The sequence below is a fragment of the Magnolia sinica genome, chromosome 13 (assembly GCF_029962835.1).
Source record: "Magnolia sinica isolate HGM2019 chromosome 13, MsV1, whole genome shotgun sequence".
NCBI lineage: Eukaryota > Viridiplantae > Streptophyta > Magnoliopsida > Magnoliales > Magnoliaceae > Magnolia > Magnolia sinica.
Window position 1 is genome coordinate 47,240,365 of NC_080585.1, and position 24,801 is coordinate 47,265,165.

The 24,801-nt window shown below is 39.3% G+C and overlaps 1 protein-coding gene across 2 annotated transcripts; it reads right to left on the reverse strand.

Annotated features, from left to right (window-relative positions):
* Positions 1 to 486: 486 nt before the first annotated feature.
* Positions 487 to 20,208, reverse strand: LOC131223729 (probable galacturonosyltransferase 7). Of its 2 annotated transcripts, none has more exons than XM_058219212.1 (10): positions 19,815 to 20,199; positions 19,533 to 19,567; positions 19,359 to 19,418; positions 19,168 to 19,227; positions 4,464 to 4,545; positions 4,283 to 4,332; positions 3,818 to 4,122; positions 2,722 to 3,079; positions 2,085 to 2,630; positions 487 to 1,392 (listed from the first exon to the last, which is right to left on the reverse strand). In XM_058219212.1, the coding sequence occupies exons 1-10, from the start codon at positions 19,948 to 19,950 to the stop codon at positions 1,105 to 1,107; spliced, it is 1,920 nt and encodes a 639-aa protein (XP_058075195.1). In that variant the 5' UTR covers positions 19,951 to 20,199; the 3' UTR covers positions 487 to 1,104. The 2 variants fall into 2 exon arrangements, with proteins under 2 accessions (XP_058075195.1, XP_058075196.1); XM_058219213.1 differs by having other exon boundaries at positions 1,092 to 1,392; positions 2,095 to 2,630; positions 19,815 to 20,208.
* Between the last annotated feature and the right edge of the window lie 4,593 nt (positions 20,209 to 24,801).

A 24,801-nucleotide genomic window follows, 5' to 3' on the forward strand; every position in this document is an offset into this window, starting at 1 on the left:
AAAATCAAAACCCAATTCGAAATCAGTTGGGTTTGGGTAGAGCAAATTCAGGTAAAGTTAGTTCTGTATGAGAATAATTTCATGTATTTGAGTTGGGTTGGGTAAGGTCAGATTGGATGGTTGAGGGTTGAGTACAAAGGAATTCGAATTGGGCACCTCAGGTTGGAATTCGGGGTGGTTCCTCTCGAGGTTGGGTCCTCAACCCAACTCACCACCTATCGGACTTCCTACACCAGAGCCTTCTTGTTGGAGTTACGCCCTGGGTACACCTGGGTTGCCCCCTCAAATCACATCAATCTCATGAATCCTCTAGGGGGCACCAATGTAGTTACAATTGATTGTCCAATTCTATGTAGTACGAAACACAATACCCTACGATGCATACATACTGTGGAGACGAGACTACCGAAAAAAGAAATATAAAGAAAAAAGGGCAGAATGGAGAAATAAAAAATAAAAATATATAACTTTCCACCGACGCAAATAGCAAAAGCACTAGTTCAAAATAGAAATGGCAGTGCCATTCATGCATCAAGACGTTACATTTCATAGGCACCGTCAATGGCAATGAATCAGGAAAAAAAAAAAGAAAAGAAAAGAAAGAAAACTCAGCATTATATACCGTCATCGAGAATCAATGCAGGGAAAAAATCAATCTAAATGAATAATCCGTACTTGAATGCCGGCAACACAGTTCGGGACGCCGACTCAACAATCATATCTATATCTATATCACAGGAAACAAATGGCAATTGAATATCTGGACTGTCCCTGCAACAAGGCCAATTTACAGAATCATGGCTCGTCCTAAGCTATCATCATCCTAGCTGTTGTACATTATCAAGTTCTCTTCAACTGAGACCTTGTCTGTCTGCAGGCCCTCTCAAACTCTCTGCGGCAGCAAGATCTTCTCCCCTTGAGTAATCACAAAGCACCAATAGTGACCTAAATACCTTTTATTGCTGAAAAATCTCTAACCCCTTGCAGGATTCATGGTTGCCGTCAGACTCGGGACATGGATGAGTTTTTTTTCTCCATCCATCTTACTGCCGCCTGCTCCATCCTCTGAATTATAGATCAAGACATGTATCAAACCATGGGTGGCTACCGGTTCACATTGCACTCGTCCATGTACTGATCATCTTGCTTTAGATACTTCTTCCAGTAGTCATTATATGCCGGTATGCCAAGGTCAAGCCATGGCTTCATGTTTCCGTTGTAATGCAAAACAGCAGCTTTCCCTATGGCTTGCTTATTGACCCTGTAATTGTGGCCCAGCCCTGACAATGCCCATGAATCATCCAGTGGGTAAATCAGGTCCTGAAACGTGAGCAAGGTCATGGGCAATGCTCCAGCTCTTGATGATCCCTTACTCGCGGTCTGTTGCTGCTCCTGTTCATGTTGGAAGATGAGACGGGTTAAAAGACTACTTGACATGATATCATCATTGTTTAAAAACTGGAGATTTTGGTACTTGGGGCTTTTTTCATAAAATAATGGGGCTGTATTTGTCACGTTTCAAACTTTCAAATCTGATGGGGTTGATTTCTCCAGCCAAGCCTTGAGGGCAAAATCAGCTCCACAAAATCCAAAGGTTGTGACCCAATAATAATAATAACAATAACTACAAAAAAAAAAATAATAATAATAAAAATAAAAATGAATGAATGAATAAAAAAACAAGTGCAATGGCGAGATGGCTTGGAGTCCTAAAATGGTGAGCATTCAGTGATGATTCCAAGCTGCTGTGAAATCTAGAAACTCATGTTCAAAAGTTATACTGATAAACTTGGGACTCATTTGAGTCTACTCAAATTGGCTGGGTTCCGACTAAAAAATTGGCGGTTGGCTGAACTCTTAGTAAAGATTCAAAATAGAAAAGAAAAGAAAAGAGAAGGAAAAAAAAAAAAGGTTCTTCATCGGCCTGAACAAGTCGAACGCAGAAAGAAAATGTGAAGTTTCATTTTTTTTCTTCTTCTTTCTTTCTTTCTTTTCTTTTGAATCAGAGCTTTTTGAACATTGCTCACACCCAACCATGACAGCATGCCAGAGGTAGCGTGCATAGATGAACGGTGTTTACTTACTTTGACCAACCTTTGGTATGTTTCAGTAACCTTCAGCTCCCTCCACTTCGTCAAGTCAATGACATTCAGCCCAGACATCCAAGCACATGAATTGCTGTTGAAGCTGTTACCACCGAAATAACTTCTCATCTGACCAAGCCTCACCTGACAAAACTCCACGGCACCATTTACTTTTCCTTTCATGTCAAGGTTCCACAAGGGTGACAAGTCACGCTGCACAACCACATCGTCACTCAAGACCACCACCCTTTCCAGATTCTGGAATATTTCTGGAAGCAGGAAGTATGCAGGGCCAAAGACAGATAAATATTCAGTTCTCATCCTGATGGCAGACACTCCATCAGTGGTAGTGCGGAGAGATACACGAAACTCATCGGAAAATGATATGCGGGGTGTATCTGAACCATCCAAGAAATTCAGGTTGGCATCTTCTACGTTCAAGACATGAATGGTTGCGTTCTTAAAAGAACTTCTCAGAAACCAATGTTTCATAGCAACATATTTCTCTCCATCCGTGATAAGATGAAACACCAGCTTCCCAGTATCCTGCAACATTGCCAAGAGAAATCAAACCTGTCAATGCCAACCACATGATACTCATTCCATTTCCTAAAGTCAGTAAGTGCAAAGAACATACTTCAGAATGCATAACGGTCGAGTTAATAACAACAGATGACGCAAGTATGTTGCGGGAGAAGACAATGTAGTGGTAGAAGGACGGAAATTCTTGTTTGTCTTCCTGAGACAATTCAATATCGTCAGGGTGAGATCTGAAATATTCTACTGTCAATCTCATCGAAAGACAATGGTGACTTTTGGGCATGGTCTGAACAGCAAGTTGATACAGGAAAGCACTCTGTTTCATGTGAAAGTGAGCTTCATCCTCAGTCAGATCAACTAACTGCGCGAATTTCTTGACAACATTGTTGCAATCCACAGGGAACGATTTGGCTTTGGCTATCACTGCTTCCATCTTCTGTATCTTCTTTTCAACGCTGGGGAACAAAAAAAAAAAAACACAGTTGATTTAAAAAAAAAATATTCTTGCTTCCTTTCAGCACTCCTCAAACAGTCTTTATATGCTTTTAATAGATGAGGATCTATAATGACATTGGTACGGCTTGGCACATTACAATAAATGAGGTTTGCTTGTCCAGCATGCAACTTTATGGACATGCGTGGTGCATCTGATCCATGCATAAAGTGGGATGCACTGTGACAAAAGATAAGGCCACTCCACTTATAAGGAGGACAACACGTATGGTGAACGTGGAGTGGCCTGTTTTTTAAAACCCTCCACCGTTTCTGGACAATGACATCCACCGTTTCTGGACAATGACAACCTGCCTGTTGAATGAACCCACCTGATCGGCCTACTTGATGCATGGTTAGGATGTCTTGAACACATGACAGATTTGCATTATCTACCACATGTAACTGTGTTGTGGAGAGGATGCATGTGGGACAACACAAAAAACAAATAAAAATAAAAACATTCTGTTGAAAATACTAAAGAAAAAATTGACAAAAAATAGATTTTGGATAATAAAAAATGTTTCGTTTTTTTTTTTTTTTTTTTTTTTTTGTCAAAATGCCATTAGTCATTGGTTCTTATTCAACCATCGATCTAAATACAAATTAAGGCAGGAAATAACAGGCTGACAAAAACAAGAAAAAAAGGGTTGTGTTGCTCAGTCGATGCAACCAGTGCAATCATGCAATCTATCACTTACTGAGGGGGGAGATTGGCATCTGTAGTGGCTTCACTAAGCATACGCTCAAAATCTTGAATGTTTAATTTCATTTCGCGTGACAGCTTGTCTTGTGCTGGAAGTTTTGCAATACTTGGATAATAAGCTCTGGCCACAAAAAGCTGGTCCTTCAATTTCTTCACCATTGAGTCTTTCATTTCTTCTTTGTGCTCTTCACACCAAAGGCAGTAGCTCCCAAATTCAAGCTGACAAGATTTGTGAATTTCATCAAGGATTACACCTTTTGCATGGTCCTTAGTTCCAACTGTACCAATGGCCTTTTCTTTCTGCATGAAATTTAAAGGAAATTGGTGAGCCTTTAAAAGTTGGATTTCAGGAAAGAAAATTTAAATGGATGTATCACATAAATAGAAGTAAACGTAAAAAAATAAAAAATAAAAATAAATAAAGGCTGATGAAGCCACTCACAACTCAATGCAGACTTACACTTACATTTTGCAGCGACTTCAGCACCCCCGCTGGGGGAATAGGGAGGCCTGGATTTGATAAATAAGTGAATGGAGTTTCAGAAGGCATATTTTAAGCGACTAAAAACAAAAACACACCAAACATACAGATGTGCATAAAATATCTCAAGTCCAAGCTTCCAGCATCTAACATTGCATACCTCCAGAGTCAAGGGAGCTATTTTGTTCTGCACTTCCACTGCTTTTGCTATCAGTTTCCTTTGCCAAGTTCTCAATTACATCCTGTAACATGGATAATGTTATATTCAAGAAAATCTACCTTACCCTAAGCGGTAATAGCTGCTCTGACTTCCAACACATAAGCAAGATTGCAATCGTTCATTAAAAGAACATGAAGTTTGGAAACTGAGGGCCCGTTTGGATAGCCTATCCTGCATGTTGTTTTTCAAACAGCATATAGAGAAGGATTATCTGGCACATGTGGCGCAAGTTTACATGGCACATCCACATGCGGGCAGCTTGAGATTGATTGTGGCACATGTGAGGCGTTTAAAGATTAATGTTAGTGCATGTGGGTTGCTTGAAGATGAACATGGCAAATTTGGGGCACAAGCAACATTGACACATTGGCAAGCATGGGGTGCTTGAAGGTTGAAGGTGCATATGTCACACATGTGAGGCGGTTGAATGTTGATGGTGGCACATTGGCACATTGACATATGTGACATGTGTCAACATATAATAGGGAGCACCACAATGAACTGCTATCCATAAAACCTTATGCCACCTTTTCCAAGGATATGCTATCCTTAATTTCTGGGTTACTATCCTCACTTTTTGGGATAGCTATCCTCATTTGTCTTGGCAACCATGCAAACTAAGTGTTAGCAAACTAGGTATAGAGTTCCCTGTGCTGTATAAGCTATCCATGAGAGAACTTTTGCTGAATCAAAATGAGACGCAAGTTTGTGATGCTTGCATAAACATGTCAAACAGAACATAAGCCAGATAAATACCATGAATACGGTAGGCCCCACAAAGAAGATCACCGCAGAGAGAAATCAGGCCTTTCCAATCAACATGCGGGCAATGCTGTTGGACTCCAAGGACAACCAATGTTACAACTGTGCCCTAGTAAGTGCCTAAGCCTGATTTTTGAGAAGGGTCAGCTTCATGGTTCAGCCTACTGTTTTCATGGTACTGATGTCCTCCAAAAGTGGCATGTTAGCAGGAAAGATTGCAGAATGCACAAGATGTGGTAACAACATAGCATTGCCTGTCTGTGATCGATTCTCATAAGATAAATTGATAGCACCAGATATTCCATATTTAAGGAGAATACTACCCATTCGGACAAGGTGATAACAAGGACTATATCAACTCACATATTTATCAAAGAAAAAGAAATTATTAACTCACATGGATACACAAAGGACTGAATCACAGTGATACCTTGGCCACAGAAATGCAGAACACAGCAAATTCATTTTCCATCACAAATATTTAAAGGAAATTTTCACAAACCATGCTATAGAAGGCCTCCAGAGCTGTTTGGGATGACATGGGTGATGCTACCATTCATGCAAGGATTGGTAGGGATGTGGAGCGGCGTCCTTTTTCTGAGGCTGGACATTTGTTTTGTGAAATATTCCAATCAATCCATGTTCCATCCTATGAGGCATTTGGTTAGAATGTATAAGAGAGCATTCTACTGGTGAAGGGGTAGAGAATTGGATCGAAGAAAATATCAAGAATTTGGACAGTGTTAGATAAGAGTGAAATTTTGGTGAAGAAGCCATAATTCGGTAATGGGTAGGGAATTGAATTTGGATTCCAATTCCTTTGGAAACTGGGGAAGGGCAGTGGTAGGCACTCTTACCAGAAAGCAGGACTGTGATGGCATATTTTGAGCTGATTGTGGTGATGGACTCAAATGGGATGGAGGTTTTGATGTTTCATGGTCTGCAACCATTCAGCTGTTTTGTTTGAGTTTTTTGGTTATTTAAGTAGACTCCTCTTTTCTTCTTCTTCTTCTTCTTCTTCTTCCTTTGTTTGGGAGAGACTTCAAAAGACTCCACTAATGTTTTTTGGTGGATTAGTAAAAGGGAAGCATTCCATTCGTGATTTGAAGATTTTATGAGCAACATCCATTTTATATGTTCAATTTTTTGGTTCATCATGTTCCTTGAGAAGGCAAATGCACGTGCTGTTGTGAAAGGTGCCATTCACTTTTCTTTTTTTTCTTTTTTCTTTTTTTCTTTTCTTCTTCTTCTTCTTCTTTTGAGACTCCCTCTACTGTAATTCGAATCTAGATGTTGTCTTTCTTTTGATTTCTGTTTTGGTTTTATAGAATTGCCATTATCAATAATAAGCAACTATTGTTTAGTTCGTGTGAGTGTGCGTGTGTGTGTGTTTTTCAGTTCAGACGTACTCAGCAGGACTAAACCAACCATTCACACTAACTTAATGCTCCCGCTACTGAGCTTGGCATAAGTTACTTTGACTATTGCATATATCATACATGCATTTTGTACAACTGCAAAAGAAACATGGAGACATGGACAAGGTAAGGAGTTTCAAGGTAAGGTGTAATTTTGGTTTCATTTGGTTTAAAGCACAAAGGACAAATGTAAGTTCATTTTTTCCCTTTAAAATGTGGAGTGTCCCAAATGTAAATTCAGTTTTGAGAATATTTACTTTAAGGTTTAACATAAATGTTAAAAGAGTACCAGCACTTGGCACTATTTTAAAATGTTTGTAAATCAATCATTTGAAATGAAAATGATAGATTTTAAACTAGCTCATTCGCTCATGGTTTATGTTCTACTGAATTTGTATGGATCTATGTATTTAAATCCCATAAGCATGGCTAAAATTTTGATCAGATAAAAATACATAAATAAATAAAAACTAGCACACGACAACAATTAAACAAGGAGAACATCTCTAACATAAATAACAAGAGCTGCCAGGGGCAAAATTTTGTACGTTTTTAAGAACTGCTAAAACCATTGTTTAAATTATCTCCGATATTATCGAAATATCTCTGATATTATCATTATCTCTAGCTTGGCGATACCGATCACACCAGTAGTATTAGAAATTCCAGGCATCAGCAATATAGTAAGTATCAACAACGTATCGATATAGCCAATATTTTCAATTATGTAAATTTCAGGCATCGCTTGTATTGCCAATGTATCGCCAATAATTTTGACCGTGTAAATTCTAGGTGACACCATGATGCTTGTATCACAAGTGTATCGGCGATATTAATAATATCGTCAACATAGAGATATCACAGAAAGTATGTTTATTATAAAAAAAAAAAAAAAAAAATCCATCTCAACTTTTTATGAGCACATTGTTTCGTGCAATTTTCAATTTTTCATTGCTAATATTAATAATATCTCAATATTATTGTTATCATAACATGCATGATATCAAGACCACAATCTTTCGTTTCCTTTTCAGTTGTTGATGAATTCTTAGAAAAATATTGTGAGTTGTCGATATTCTGCAATACCAATGGATTTTTAGATGGATGATTGGATGGTCAGATGGGATGGTTAGACTGTTTCTTACGATAACACATGCTTTTAAGCCTCCATCAAATGAAAACTTATTACGTATACGTTCTTTTCGCAATTTTTTATTCCTAAATATGCAAATGTGTATTTTTAGCATCTTCTGTAGTGTCGCTGAAAAATCTAACTTTTTCCCATGTTTTCCCGCATTTCCGGTTATCATCGATATTATCGGCGATATCGATATTGTTTTCATATCCCCAGCCAATGAAACTTGTAGCAATACTGATACTTCAAACGCTAGATAAAACTATGCATTTATTAAAGGCTTGGAAAGGGTTTTTCAAGAAAAATAAAGAGGAGCATTCAAGTGATTTATAAAGTGAAGATGTATGCTAAGCAAAGCTCTACATCAAAGAGACCTGCATTTACAACTACCACTATCCTCCGACTTGCAAACCACTTCCTCTCTCTCCATATGCATTGCACATGCCATATCTACTAGTGTTATATAATTATGCAGATGAACTTATGACTAAGTTTAAAGTTCACACACACACACACACACACACACAAAGTTTGGTTATCTTTCAACAAAGCTAGCATGCATAGCTTCACTTTTTTCATGTGTGTGAGCACTTTCCAATACTTGTAAGTGGTGTCTAGCTATTCATATGAATACATCCTACTTACTACATGACTTACCAAATAAAACCAACTTCATACTTGTGATGGTATAAAGATGTGATGTGGGTTATATTAAGTTCCAAATATTTCCACACAATATTACTGGTCTCTAATAGGGTAAATGAACTCCAGTTAAAACCCAAGAATTTAATTAGTAATCATTATTTATTCTTAATCCCAGGAACTGATAACATTCAAAAATGCCAGTTGATAGGTCCTTACTCTTGCTCGGGTGGTAGACTCTCGGGAGTTTCAACTCTCGGTCAAGGGTTCGAGTACCCATAGGTGGTGAAATTCCACTAGCGTGAGTGTGTGGGGCGTGTGTGCGTGTGTGTAATTTTTTTTTTTTTTTTAAAATGCCAATTATTGCCAATTGCCCTCTAAAGAGATTTCAAGACCAGCCTCATAAATTTTTTTTTTTGGAAAAATGTGATTATGAACCGGTAGCACAATGCAAATAATGTGATCAACCTTATAATCTTTAAAATGCATTGAAGCATTAGTCAATGACCTAGTATAGAGAAAGAAGATGAAATCCAATAAGATAGATTCAACGGTCCCTATAAACCATAAAAAGAAGAAGAAGAAGAGGAACAATAAACCATAAAAAGCTAGACCCTCAGCAATGAGGCATTAGCTAGAAGAAAACAGCCAATCAATTAAGATATCGAAGTTCATCACTTTGTTAAGAAAGTATATCTATAACCAGAGGTAAAAAAAAACCAACATTTTTGGATTTCTTATCATAAAGGATTTGAATCTTGAAAATCTGGCATCTTGGTCCACTTAAATCATCCTTGATAAAAGCAAAAATCCTTGAAAGGTAGTCTTTTCCAATAGGCTTTTTATCTCCTGCTCGAAATGTAAAGCAGGGGCATTTTCACACCGGGCTTGAGTGGGGTGGCCTGTGCGAAGTGGGGGCACACTCGGGGTGGGTGACCCGTGTGAGGCAAGGCCCATGTGAAGTGAGGCCCATGAGAGGGGTTCGGCCGAGGGCCTGACCTGGGCTATGAGATAAAGGGATTGATTCACCGCGCTTTATTAGTTCGAGCTTTTAGAGCATGTGGTTAGTTGTCTTGCATCAAAAGGAAACTAACAGGGGGGTCCTGTTTGATTTGTTGGGCAACATCCAACATGCAAACAGACCTCTAAAGCTGAATTTTCTAATCCTAAAGCCATCCATATTCAACTTACTATCAAACTAAAACTGGTCACGACCCAAAGTACTTCATATTGATGTAAATCTTCCCCAAAACCAGAAATCCACAGACTACTTCCTAAAACAAACTTAAGCTAAACATAGAATCCTCCAGATCTAGAAACTTCTAGAACATTCAAAGATCACAAACACAAATCAAAATTTTAGCCCACCCTAACCATTTCTCTAACACTCTAACCCAAACTGGGTTCTCAATGGACCTCAGAGCACTTGCACGAACCACTGTTAAGTGGCGTCACCGCCCTAACTCTCAATTTTCACTATCGCATTGTCCCATTGACAGTAGAGGGTACCAAACATACCTGATGAAATCTAAGAAACAAAAGATGTTCATTGAAGATTTATTTTTCTTCTCTTTTTTTTTTTTTTTTTTCTTTTTTTTTTTTTTCTTTTTTTGAAGGATGACAAGTTTCATTAAGCACCAAAAAGCAGAAAGCTCCAGAAGTCCCCTAGGACAGGTGAACCTTTTGCCACCCTCCTGGGCTCAGGAAAACTTACAAAAAGCAACCAACAAAAACAGCCCACACAGGCCATGAGAACTGTCAACGGCACAAGACAGAGACAAAATCACATAAAAATAACTGATTCCCAATCCCTCGAAATAGACAAATAGGTTGGCCCCGCAAACTCCAGCTGACCTAGCACCTATTCCATACAAGATGAAAGAAAAAGAAATAAATAAAAAAGAGAGGCTTTGATACAACAGCAAGGCCAGGAGAGAAGGTTTTCTTGTTCTCACTAATATGGGTTTAAAGGCAATGTATGTCACAAAGGAACAGAGGACGATATTAGTTCCACGATCAAAAGGTAAATAAAATTACAGACATAACCCTCACTTAAAATATGTACAAAAAAATGGCATATTTGCCCTGTAATTTTTTATGGATTCCAAACTTTTTTATGCATATATTGATGCAAACACCAGACCATTCATAGTATATCACTGCAGGAAGTGTGCGTTACTCGTGTTAATGTGGTTAGATGACGGGTACGAGTCGGGTCTCTAGAAGAAGACCTTACACATGTGTTCGTGACGTGTAAGTTGCTTAAAGGAGATATTTAGACCATTGGATCGCGAGGATAGTGTGATCGGACCGTTGGATCGTCACGGCCCACCTTCATTATACCACCTTCACGGCGCTATCATCGGGGCCCATCAGGCATCTTAAATTTGCATTTAGTTTATGAACATTTGATTTATTTAAGTTTTGAGACAGTTTGCACACAATTTTGTGCGAATTTCTTTTCTTTTTTTTTTGAAACTTTTTTAGTAGGGATAATTTCATGTAATTACGAATTTATAAGGGTTGTCCTAAACCTATAACATGTTATGTTATGTTTATGAAAGAAAATAAGAGTTTTTTGCTTCTAACAATTTCGTTTTCGACTTCCAATGATTGGAAGAGGGTGTGAGGCTCAGGGAAGTGATTTCTCATCCCCTACTTCTTTCTCTTTCTTTCTTTTCTCAAGGTACTCTTTTTCTTTAACCATATTCTCTTTAGATTTTCATCCCCACATAAAACCCATCACCCAAATCTAAATTCGAAGAACCACCAATTCTTTTATGAAATTTTCAGATTTCCCAGTCCAAGAAATTCCTATTTTCTGGATTAGAAAATCCACTTGGATCGTTAGACGGACCTATTGCAAGACGAAAGTTCTATCTTTCGTCGGATCTAACTAAACTCAGATTTTAACATTCAATACTTTGTGTTTGTGATGGAAGGTCATAATCAATGCTATATTAACTTTATTTCTTTCTTGTGTTTATGATGTATAAGGCTAATATTTTATTTATTTTTTAAGATTGCATAAATCTGCCCCTTTCAAATACCATGCTCATTTAAGGTTGGATTAGACCGTATTACATCAATTATTGGTATCAAAGCTTAGGTTCTTGCATTGGGTCATCTTAGATCGAGTTATCAAGAGTCTAGATTTTTTTCTATATTTTATTATTATTTTTTTCTAGGGTTTCATGTATAGCATATAGAGTTTAGATCTGAAATTTTCAGATTTGCATTAAAAAAAAAAAAAAAGAGTCTAGATCTGAATTTTTCCACATTTGCATCATTTTAACAGTTAGGATCATCAATGTCCATCGTCTCGTGTCAAAACAATCTCTTAGAGTCGTGTCTTAGGAAACCTAAGTTGAGTCTTATTGTGTATATGCCCACTCGGACTAGTAGAGGATTTGGTCTACACCTGATTTTCAATATGGAATAGTTGACTGAGATGATGAACACGATCAACCAACGTTTGACCACCATTGAGGCATAATCTAAGAACACGAATACCCGTATGGATCAGATAAAACGTCCCTAAGATAAATCTCCGACATTGGAGGGGATGAACAGTCTCACATAGGGGGAGTAGTTGAGGAACGGAAAATCATGGTAGAGGTCATGGAGCACGTGGCCGAGGGGTAGGATGTGGAGGGGCGCGAAATCCGCAGCCCACTGTCAAATATCAAGACCGTTATGATGTCGATGAGGGGGTCTTAAAGAGTGTTAATGTAAATGCTCGTAGTTTTAATAAGCGTCTTGACCCAAAAGCATTCCTTGATTGGTTAACGGACATGGACCATTATTTCGAATGGTATGAGATGTCTGAGAACCGACAGGTGTGGTTTGCGAAAATGAAACTTATGGGTTAAGCAAAATTGTTTTAGACAAATACGGAGCGTAAAATCGAGAGATCAGGAGGTGTCCCATTCGCGCATTGGGTAGAGATGGAGTTATTAAAGGAAAAATATCTTCCTCTCTATCACTGTCAAAAGCTCCTAGATCAATGGCAAGCATTACGCCAAGGATCTATGTTGGTTGCAAATTACATTGCAAATATTTGATGAGTATATGATGCGGTGTGATATTCAGGAAGATCCCTTAGTGACGTTGATGCGTTTCAAGGTTAGTCTTCGCATGGATCTACAGCGTGAGCTTATGACCCATAAAATGAGTGACTTGGATCAGGCTTACTAAGTTGTACAGGAGTTAAAGCTTTACCTAAAGTCTCCTGTTATGAGACGCTTTAAGTCCCGCGACTCTATTATTAGATCTAGTTTTCAGGGAACCAAACCTAACATTGGAAGTCAACCTAGGGCGCAGGCTAGTGCACCGCCTAAGCCTAAGGATGATAAGGGCAAAGGTATCCTTAGTGCCAATCTTGGCAATGGTAGTCACTTGAGATGTTATGAGTGCGGAGGTACAAGTCATTTCGCATATCAGTGCATGGCAAAGACTCACGGGAAAGCCTTAATCATAGACGAGTCAAATAAAAATGCGAATGACATGGGTGATTATAAAGTTGAGGAATATCACCCAGCGATAGGCGCTAGTGATTATGAAGAAGAAGAACCGAAGACTGCACCACTAGCTGTAGTTAGATGTGCTTTGGCGCAGGCCAAAGAGAGTGATGATTGGCGCAGAAGCAAAATTTTCTACACGTTTATCAAGAGCGATGACAAAAATTGCAAAGTCATCATGGATAGTGGTAGTTGCACCAACGTAGTGTCCGCTAGCACAGTCAATCGTTTGGGTTTGAAGCCCTTCCCACACCCTCAACCCTACAAGGTTTCTTGGGTTAACACATCTTCTATGCCTGTGTCCTAGCAGTGTTTAGTCCCCATCCAAATCGGTTCATATAAAGACATGTTGTGGCGTGATGTTTTACCTATGGATGTAGGTCACATCATTCTAGGGAGGCCGTAGTTATACGTAGAGATGTCACCATTTTTAGTCGCTCGAATGTTAGTACATTCACGCATGAGGGCAAGAAAATCAAGATTAATCCGTTGCCACCCAAGAGCCACATGGACAAGGCTAGGGATGTGAAAACGAGTGAGTCAAGAAAGGATGTGAGGAAATCTATTCCAAAATCTCTACATAAATGCAAAAGAGTTTGAGAAAGAGATAGCGGATGATTCGACGGTGTACGCCTTGACAGCTAGGGAAGTTACACCCGAGGTTCATGTAGAGTTACCCCCCTGAGGTGACTTCGGTTCTTGAGGAGTACAGTGATGTATTCCCTGAGGATTTACCAGATGAGCTTCCACCTATGTGAGACATCCAGCATGCCATTGATTTCGTCCCGGAGTCTACTTTACCGAACCTTCCTCATTACAGGATGAATCCTGCAGAACATGCAGAATTGCATAGGCAGCTAAATGAGCTCCTGCGAAAAGGTTTCATCTGTGAGAGTATGAGTCCGTGTGCCGTACCAGCGCTATTAACGCCTAAGAAAGATGGTATGTGGTGGATGTGTGTAAACAGTAGGGCCATTAATAAAATCACGATCAAGTATCGATCTCCGATACCGAGGCTTGATGATATGTTAGAAATGATGGCTAGATCCACCATTTTTTCCAAGATAGACTTCAAGAGCGGGTTATCACCAGATACGCGTACGCCCTGGAGATGAGTGGAAAACAGCCTTCAAGACGAAGGATGGGTTGTACGAGTGGTTGGTCATGCCCTTTGGCTTGACTAATGCACCCAGTACTTTTATACGTGTGATGACCCAGGTTTTGAGACCCTTTACGGGGAAGTTCTTAGTGGTTTATTTTGATGACATACTCATATATAGTACCACTAAAGAGCTGCATCTCGACCACTTGAGGCAGGTCTGTAGTGTCCTGAGGGTGGAGAGGTTATGTGCGAACCTTAAGAAATGTTTGTTCTTGTCTGATAAGGTTGTCTTCTTACGGTTCATAGTGTCGTCTGTAGGGATGCGAGCAGATCCAGAAAAAGTCAAGGCCATAGTTGACTGGCCTGAACCGCGGAACATACATGATGTGAAAAGCTTTCATGGCTTAGCTACATTTTATCGTCAGTTCATTCGAGGATTTAGCACTATTATGGCTCCCGTTACTGATGGCATTAAAAAGGGAGAGTTCATATGGTCTAAGGCCGCAGCTAAGGCATTCAAAGATATTAAGGGCAAGATAAAAGAAGACACCAGGCCATTCAAAGTACATCAACGCAGGAAGCGTGCATTACCCGTGTCAATGTGGTTAGATGACGGGTACGAGTCAGGTATCAAGAAGTTGAAGACCTTATACATGTGTTTGTGACATGTGTAAGTTGCCTAAAGGAGATATTTAGACCTGGATCGCGAGGATGGTGTGATCGGACCGTTGGATCGTCACGGCCCACCTTCATTACACCATCTTCACGGCGCTATCATCGGGAGCCATCGGGCATCTTAAATTTGCATTTAGTTTATGAACATTTGATTTATTTAAGTTTTGAGACAGTTTGCGCCCCATTGTGTGCGAATTTCTTTTTTTTTTTTTTTGAAACTTTTTGAGTAGGGGTAATTTCATGTAATTACGAATTTATAAGGATTGCCCTAAACCTATAGCATGTTCTGTTATTTTTATGAAAGAAAATGAGAGCTTTTTGCTTCTGACGATTTCGTCTTCGACTTCCAATGATTGGAAGAGGGCGTGAGGCCCAGGGAAGTGATTTCTCATCCCCTACTTCTTTCTCCTTCTTTCTTTTCTCAAGGTACTCTTTTTCTTTAACACTATTCTCTTCCTTTTTTCCTAAAATCTTTAGATCTAGAAGCCGATCTTGTTTCTTTTTATCTAAATCATTAGATATCAAAAGATTTTCATCCCCACATAAAACCCTCCACCCAAATCTAAATTTGAAGAATAACCAATTCTTTTATGAATTTTCCAAATTTCCCAATTCAGAAAATTCCTATTTTCTGGATTAGAAAATCCACTTGAATCGTTAGACGGACCTATTGCAAGACGAAAGTTTTATCTTTCGCCGGATCCAACTAAACTCAAATTTTAAGATTCAATACTTCGTGTTTGTGATGGATGGTCATAATCAATACTATATTAACCTTATTTCTTTCTTATGTTTATGATGTATAAGGCTGATATTTTATTTGTTTTCTAAGATTGCATAAATCTGCCCCTTTCAAATACTATGCTCATTTAAGGTTGGATTAGGTCGTCCTACATCATATATGTACCCCTATAATACACCGTTGTCGTCGTCGTCAGTGTCATCATTATCATCGTCGCCACCATTCATTATTCAGCATCACATCATACTATCCTGAACTTTTCCAGCGATCTACCTACATATACCTCTATAAATAGTAATACAATAAATTCGAGCACAAATGGCTTCCTAAGGGTCTATTTGATTTTCCAAATCGCATATAAATGGCTTGGGAATTAGTAATTAGAACTCTACTTGTTTGAAAATGCACTTGCATTTCTGTTTTGAAAACGAGTCAAAAAGACTGGTTTAAATTTTTGGGCCCCACCATGATATGCGCCGTCCATCTATTTTATCAAAACATTTTGAGGCATGAGCCAAAACATTAGGCTGATCCAACACTCAAGTGGCCCACACTAAAGGAAACAATGGCACGAGATACGTTTTTAACAGTAGATGTTCGATTCCCTAAATCTTGTGGTGTGGTCCCCTTGAGCTTTCTATCAGCCTCATTTTTTTGGTCAAGCCGTAAATTCAGCTGGCATAACAGATGGACGGTGTGGATAAGACACAGACATCACGAACGGTGGGCCCCACCCCACATATATTTGGCAGTGTCCCCGGTTTTAGAGCTCAAAAAAGTAAGTGTCAAATCAAGCATCGATAACAATGCCATAATTACCCAATGAAATAATTATTACCCACTTGCAGTGTATTTACCAAAGGTTTGGAAATCAAACACGCCCTAATAGACCCAACTACATCAGTAAAGATCATCACTTGGATTATTTTTTATGAAGGTGACTCATAAAAAGACAAAACTGCAAAAGAAAAAAAAAAACCTAAAAAAACAAAAAAGCAGAGAGTTGCTCAGTGGGGAATGGGAGAGAGGGTCCAGTAAACAACTATCAAGATTACATCCTTCGTTAGTGAATCAGTACCTCACTAAGGACATAGTGAAAAGAAAGATCCAGTAACCAGATAAAAGAAATAAATCTCACCAAATATGTTTCCTAAGATGGAATCATTTATAGGGTCTGTTTGAAAGTAAAAATGGTGTTGCAACTTGTAACTGATTTTTTATTTTTTTGTATTCCTTTAGGGCAATCCTCTCTCAATCAGAGTAGGGGGGGCCCTTCATGAGGATACGCAGCATAAGTCCAACATTGTTTGTTCTTATTCTAGATAAGGAGCGAGCTATACATCTACGGCAAAGACTATAACTTTGTGAGAAGGATTGAGGCCTTTTGCCAAGGAGCATGAAGGGCAATCATAGTTAAGGTCAATTCTCTTAATGTAATTATGTAAGCTTTCCCCCTGCCCTATTGGTGCCCTAGAAATTATTATGTGTTTGTGGAGAAGCGAATTATCTAGCTGATGGTTAAGCTAGAGAGGTGATGTCCCTCCCTGCTCTTATTATATAGAATTCAATTACCATCTCTTGATGTATTTCTCCTTTTAGAAAAAAAGAATATATATATATATATATATATATATATATAGTAATGGTGATGTATTATTGTAACAAGGGAGGGGTTGATGTATTATCCAAAATAAATAAGTAAACTATAAATTTATTGATGGGCAAGACCCTATAATTCCTCATTTTCAAGTAATCAATCAAAGTCCAATTGATATTGCTCCCTTTGATACCTATCAAGTTAACTTTATAATAAGCCCATAACTGTGTGATTGCAATAAGAACTGGCCAAGTCATCGCTCATCAGGTTGCCTACGACTAGCCCCTTTGGTTAGATGTGGGGTCTTTGCCATGAGTTTTGAGTTATCTTTGAAGTTCGTAAGTTGCTTGGAATTTCCATAGAGTTTTCTAATTTAGGTCGGTTAGCCCAATGAGCAAGTTAGCTTGGATGAAAGAGTCAAGGAAACTAGAGTTAGCATGTTTTGTTTAGGAAGTTAGACTTTAAGCACCACAATTAGATACAATCAATGGCTTGCATTTTACAATAAGCTTTAGGGTTAGTCTTAGGACTGTTTCTAAATTCTTTTATAAAGAGTCTTGAAATATGCTTGGAGATGCCATATTGTAATATGGATAATTGAATTTAAAAAAATAAAGTTATGTTTAATTTAGGGAAAAATCTCTTCTTGCAGAGAGTGAAAATCCTAAAAATCCACCTCTTTGAATTGTGTGGTTTGCAAAAAAAATAAAAAGGAAAGACAAAAGAAAAAGATCTTCACCCTTCTTCGTTTCTTTTCTTCATATTCCTACAAAATCTATCCACCCTGCATATGGTGTTTCTCTTACTGGTGACATATTATGTTTATATTTACTAACAAAAGAAAAACATATCACGTTCAAGGCGAAATGTCAATCAAGAATGGATATCTCGAGTCTTAACAGTATGCTGAAAAGAAGATCTCCCCTGTTTCTCCAGAAATGAGAAAAGAAAGAAGAAGAAGAAGAAAGTCTTCTCATCCTTTCAGCCACGTAAATATCATGAGAACAAGCAGAATTATTATTTTTGTTTCAGCTGGCTATATCCCACATGTTCACAGAGGAAACCCAACAGTGAGGAAACTTGCAAGCAGTGACAATCTGCAGAAATTTGATATTAGATGCCTAGCTCATAGTTTATACTCTTGCTGGATCTTGACTGGATGCTGTCCAACAAATTTTTTTATTAATAATAGCAATTTGATTTTCGTTGCTTCAAAAAATAAAATCTTTGTTTTTATGCTTTGTCAGCCTCTCAACCAGCCCAAGATGGTCAACACTTCAGATAGATCTTCTGTCTGATCTATGCTTCTGTTCTAGACTTCGGTTTCCAAGCTTAGTGCATGTATTGTCTTTAAGACACTCCCATTAAAAGGCCCAACACCTTGTTATTATAGCACAAACTATGTTTACAGAAACAAAAAGAACACTAGTTAACTCTATGTTTTAGTTACAAGATCATAAAATGTAACCTATGGCTCGAGTCTTCAGAAACGTACATTTTTAAAATATATATACATATCCAATTCACATGAGGGATCATTTTTCCAATCAACAGCAACTCAGTGTCCAAACTCTTTTGGACAAAATCATGGCAACGTATGCAAGCCGGCATGGGAGTACATACTTTATCCAAACACAATGGAAAATGGGATCAGTGAACAAGTACCATTAAGCACGGTATAGACAAATACATTTAAATGAGTCTGGGCCTAAATGACAACAGAAGTGCATAGCAAGCATGTACAAAACAATCAAACTATACAAACCAAAATGAGTCATATGGCATCCCGGATTAGAACACACAGCTTCAATTGCTCAATGTCCAATCCTGAAAACTGTGAAATGCCTCAGATCGTAACGTAGGTGAGAACTAGGTTACCGACCAAACATGACAAATATAAACTGTGCTTCAAATGCATTAACTTGGGCATGCTTTCAACAGGGTACATTGACATCCCCAAGATCCAATGCATTATCAGGAAGAGAGAGAGAGAGAGAGAGAGAGAGAGAGGAAAATTGCAGCAAAATCTATCACATGGTTATGAAAAGAACCTTTGAAAGCGTGGGACCAAATCTCGTCAGAAGTTCATCCACATGTCTTGACGGATCGCTCTGCAACGAGAATTCAAATTTCACTAAAGCTTGACCCCAGAAGAGTAAAAATCCACATATTGACACAGATCCTCCCATCAAAATCTCCACAACGACAAGGGAAAAAAAAACAAATTAGGAAAGAGAATTACCTCCAACTGATTCGAAGCATCGCCAAGGTCCGGCAGATCATAAACTCTTACGTGAGAGTCCTAATTCTCAGCCCAAAACAAGAAACGCTCATCAAAAAACAAATAATGATGAAAACAATAAAATATTATCATTATTATAATTAACAGCATTTCAGAAAAATCAAGAAATCTCACCGAAACGATACTGCCACCTCCAGGCCCGTACGTTGCTGAAAAGAAAGAAAGCATCAGGAATCGCAGTGAAGGAAGCTTCCGGAAACCGCAAATGCAGATCCAGAGTGGTCGGACGGTTCAATCCGGCACGAGGGATCCCAATCCGACCGTGTAAACGAGTGGGGACGGAGAATTGGGGCCCAGGGAGTGCAATGCGGATGAGGAGAGCGAGAATCCCCGCAATCTGATGCGGTTTTCGGAGCAGATCTGTAGAGATCTTGAAGATAGGGTTAGGGATCTTACCAAAATGGTTGCGGTTGTTGTGCGGGCCGAACATGAAAGAGAGAGGTACAGTCATGGAGAGGAAAACGAGAGCGACAACTACAAGCACGAGCCCTCTCCATCCCCTTTTCAGAGGAATGGAAGCAGAACCCTTCATCTCCGCCGTTCGTCCCTGTCCTCCACCTTCCCCTCCTCTTTATATAGATACGGATGATGTACGAAGACGACGTCGTAGATGACGCTCCTTCTACACTACGATTTCCAACGTATGCCTGCCTACGTATTCGTATATGTATACGTATTTTCCTTTCGCTCTTTCTTCACACACGCTCATGTAGAGGAGAGAGAGAGACAGAGAGACAGAGAGAGGAAGAGGAGAGAGAGTGTGTGAGAAAGGAAAGGAGGAAAAAGAAGTTTGCAACAAAAAAGGAGAGCAATCAGACAGTGACACTCCTTTTTTTTTCGTTTTCTGTACGTTGTTTAACCCCCCCTCCCCGAGGAGGAAAATATGCTGCACGAGTGCGATCGGGAACTCGCACGTGGACACGTGGCAAGCGTGTGATGAATGATGGGAGCCGATCTTTCGCCTATCTGATAAGAAAGGTTGAGGAGCGTGGATTTAGGATTTGAAGATGGTCCGTTTGTTTTTTGTTTTTTTTTTTTTTTGTATGGATCTGGCCCGTTTGATGATTGGATCCGGTTGATTTTTCAACTGTTGTGATTGAGCAGCGTGGATTGAATGATGGAAGGCTCTGATTTCAACGTGGGATGGGAGGAGACTTGTTTTCCGATTTTTGATCTCTTATTTTTTTACCCCTCCTTTTACCCTCTTTTTACCCGCTCCTTACCGGACGCGGATTTCCTACGAAAGCTTTGTGCGCTCGAAACTTATCAGATGGAGTGATGCTTGTGAGAAATCTACCCCGTCCATCCGTTTTTTGAGAACCGGATCCAGTGGGCCGGAAACATGAGGATTGAACGTCCACAGTTGAAATATTTGTGGGGGCTACGGAAGTTTTGAATCAGGCTAATAATTGTTTTTTAAGTTCATCCCAGTGTGAGTGACGTAATGAACGGTATGGATGTCATGTAAAAATCCCTGTCGACACTGGGAGGTTTCAACGGTAGGAATTTCCCTACGTACCTTTTACTTTAGTGCGGCCACTTAAGTATTGGATCCTGATAAATTGAATCTAAAGTCCTAAAGTGATCTCAAAAAACGGATAGACGGGGTGGATTTCCCACAAAAATCACGATGGGCCCCACTTAGGTTTCGAGCATAGGAACTGCCTGCAAATGCATTCGCTGGAAATCGGTGTTCCTCGAAATTATATGACAGGTGTCAGTCCATGCATACCAAGGTATATACGCTTTCTCAAATTTTAGATCTGGGACCCATATTTTAGTCATCTAAACCGTTGATCTGTTACAAACCGATCTTGATCAAACAATTTTGAGAAATAATCCCATTCGAAACACGTAAAGATTAAGAAGATGAGTACATCAACCGTTCATATTCAAATTTAAAAACAAAAATTAGTATGATCGATCAGAGGAATGTTCAAATCCTGGAAAAGTTATGGCATGGCCCATTATAGATACATCAACGGTGTGGATTACCAAACCATAAGCCCCACTTGTCGAAATCTCAAAGTATCGTGTACCGTACGAAGACCAGTGGCATATTATGAAAAAATTATTAGAGACATGGAGGCACGGATTTCCTGCTAAAGGCTTTTGCAGGAAGTTCCTCCGCTGGGATGCTAGGTGGGGCCCACTATGATGTTTGTGAGAAATCCACACTGTCCATACGTTTTGAGATCTTATTTTAGTATGCGAAACCAAAAATTAAGTGGATCTAAAACTCAAGTGGGCCACACAAGAGGGAAAACAGGAGAAAAAGTTTCCTACCATTGAAACATTCCTGGATCTACCTTGATGTTTACATGCCATCCAAGCCGTTCATAAGGTCATTCCTTCTGGGATGAAGTGATTAAAAAAAAAATAAAAAAAATTAGCCTCATATGAAATTTTGTAGCCATACAAATGTTTCAAACACTGATCGCTTAATCCCAACTTTTTCCTCGTTCGGCCCACTTGGGTTTTGGATCCAACTTACGTTCTGTATTATGTCCCAAATGAGTTATTAAAACGGATGGACGGTGTGGATTTCTCAAAAACACCACAGTGGGCCCCACCAAGCATCCCAGGCGCCAACCTCCGAAATGCTTTGGCAGAAAATCCGCGTCCCTTCTTTGCTCGTGTCAAGAATTCTTTCCCGAACCGATACAGTGGAACCGTTTCTATCCTACTACAATTGTACCACCCTTTCACCGTCCACGTGGCGGGTCAGAAACGTGGGATGGGATCCTACATCTAGTCCATCCTGACCTGAATGGTCCATGGTTAAAAAATACAGAGAAAACTGATGTCCCTAAGGATTCGATTGGCGCACTTCAAATGGACCGTAAAAATCCAAAGCGGTTAACGGTTACGATTTGGGAGGGTGGACACGTGAGAAAAAGGGACGGCTACGATTTTTCTATTGATGATTTTAACATGGGAAGAACCTGCGCACCATACACATAGATGGTGTAAAGGTCGCTGTACCAGATCACGATGGAGATGGATCCATCGTATAATTCATTCATGTGAAAATTCTTACGTGGGCCCAGGTGTTCCCATCCATCAATGATAACCAGAGAATAGCGACCATTTTCATAGTGGATTCACAGCCGTCCAATCAAGCATCTCCAAAATGAGCACAGGCCACTTGGGCCCCACAAAAGAATTTCCACCGTTTAAAAAAACAGTATCATTGAGTGTGAAGAATTTTAACCGCTTATCATGATAGATCATGACATACGGTGACGTTTCTATTGCAGGGTCCATCTTAAGATGGATGCACTAGATCAATAGTCTGGATTACGAAATAGGTGGGCCCCTATGTACGCTTTTAGTAAGAAATTACATTTTGCTTGTCAATCATCGGATAACGGCAAATTCCATCACAATTGATATGGACCGCTCAAAAATGACTTATTCCCGCATCCTTTAAATTGTAAAAATGGATGGGGAAAGGGAGTTTTAAAATTTGGTCCTCAGCACTCAACCTTCCTCAAGCGCCTTCGTGCACGTGCTAACCTATCATGTGTGTGTTACATCTGGGCCATGTATCAGACGAGGCCCACTTTATAGACGGTCCATCTTGGAAATCAGGCAAATCAACTGTCGTTTAGGCTGCACATCTATGAAAATAGCGGACAACGGATTTTATATCTCGTCAGTTGATTTTGTATGTGTGGGGCCCATATGATAGTTTACAGGTTTGATCTTTCGGTTGTGCCATCTACTGGTGGGGTCCACAAAATGCACTGCTCGAATTGCACCACACATTCAGGTGGAAACCTGTGGCACGTGCAGACTTGCGTGTGAGTCTAGGAAAGCAAATCATTTTTTCTAATATCTTATTAGCTTCTTTTTTTCTTTTTTTTTTTTTATAACGATAAACTCCGTACGAGTGAGCTCCGTAAAACATAGAAAGTCTCGAATCCAACCCGTTGGGTTACGGCAGCGGAGTGGCTGATTTACCACACACCACCGACCTTGTTGGTGTGGGTACGTGTCGTGCGAAGACGGACGCTCCGACCTCCGAGTGAAAAAATTGAAAGGAGATCAAAGTTACATGGGCTCCGCAATGATGTATTTATTATCCACCGTTCATTTTGTGATATTATTTTATAGCATGAATTCAAAAGTGTGTCATATCCAAAGTTCAAGTGGACCACACAACGAATACCAATAGCACAATAATTCTCACTATTAAAACATTCATAGGCCGATCATAATGTTTATTGTCCATCCAATCTGTTCATAAAGTCACACAGACTGATTGATAAAGAAAAAACAAATATCATATTGGTCCAAAATTTCCATGTAACAGCTAAAAGGTTTCAATAGTAGATGTCCAATCCCCCGCAACTATTTACAGTTTGGTTCACTTAATCTTTAGTTTAACTTATTTTTGGACCAAAGCTTTAAGACGGGCTCGCGAAATGGGCAAATGGTTTGGATATAAGACATGACTCGTGAAGAGATCCACCGACGTCAACACATTCGTGGTGTGGTACACTAGCCAATATGCTTCCTTAGATTACAAGTTAAGGTCCACCGGGGGGTAACTAAGAGCCTGTTATGACATCCAACTCTTTTAATATGTTAGCCCTACCATGAGGATATGGCCGTTGCAATAATCAGACCCACTACTCATCAGTTGGGTCATATCATAAAAACAATTTATGGCTACTGATAAATAACAAAAGATAATTGTGCTGCACTCAGTGAGTGAATATCGGCTGATATTCCCAGATGATCTTCATGATGGGGCCAACCTATTGGACGGTTTGGATGTTTTGCATGCATGAAGCTTGAAAGTTAGCTAGTAGGTGGATCCTTAACTAATAATCCAACCGTTTGGAATTGAAGCTGCCTCTTTATAATATATACATCCATAAGCGCCATATGGCTGGCATTTTCAACCGGACGGAGTACAAATGTCACACATATCACCTATCCTGAGCTTTCAATGAAAAGACTTCTCTTTAATCGTTTATTGACCACTCAAACTTAGGCCATTGATTAAACGGTTAGGGTTGTATCCTATTTAAGGAATAATTGCATGATGTGTAAATTGTTTTTGTTACAGGTCGGTCGAGGAATGGATTTAGACTAGACTCATTCCGTCTCCAGTCGTTTCACAACTGGTCCGAGTCAGGGGTGAATTGGGGTGGTTCAGGTCCCCCCGAGTCAGGGCCTACTTATTTAAGGGACCAAGCTCATCCATTACGATCACAAATGGATGGAGATCTGATCTTCTAAAATAAATGGCACATTGGTAAAATCTTTCTTTTTTTCTTTTTTAAATTATTTTATTATTATTACTATTTACACACGCACACACACCACCACACACTCACGGTGTAGTGAGATTTCATATGGGTACTCTCAA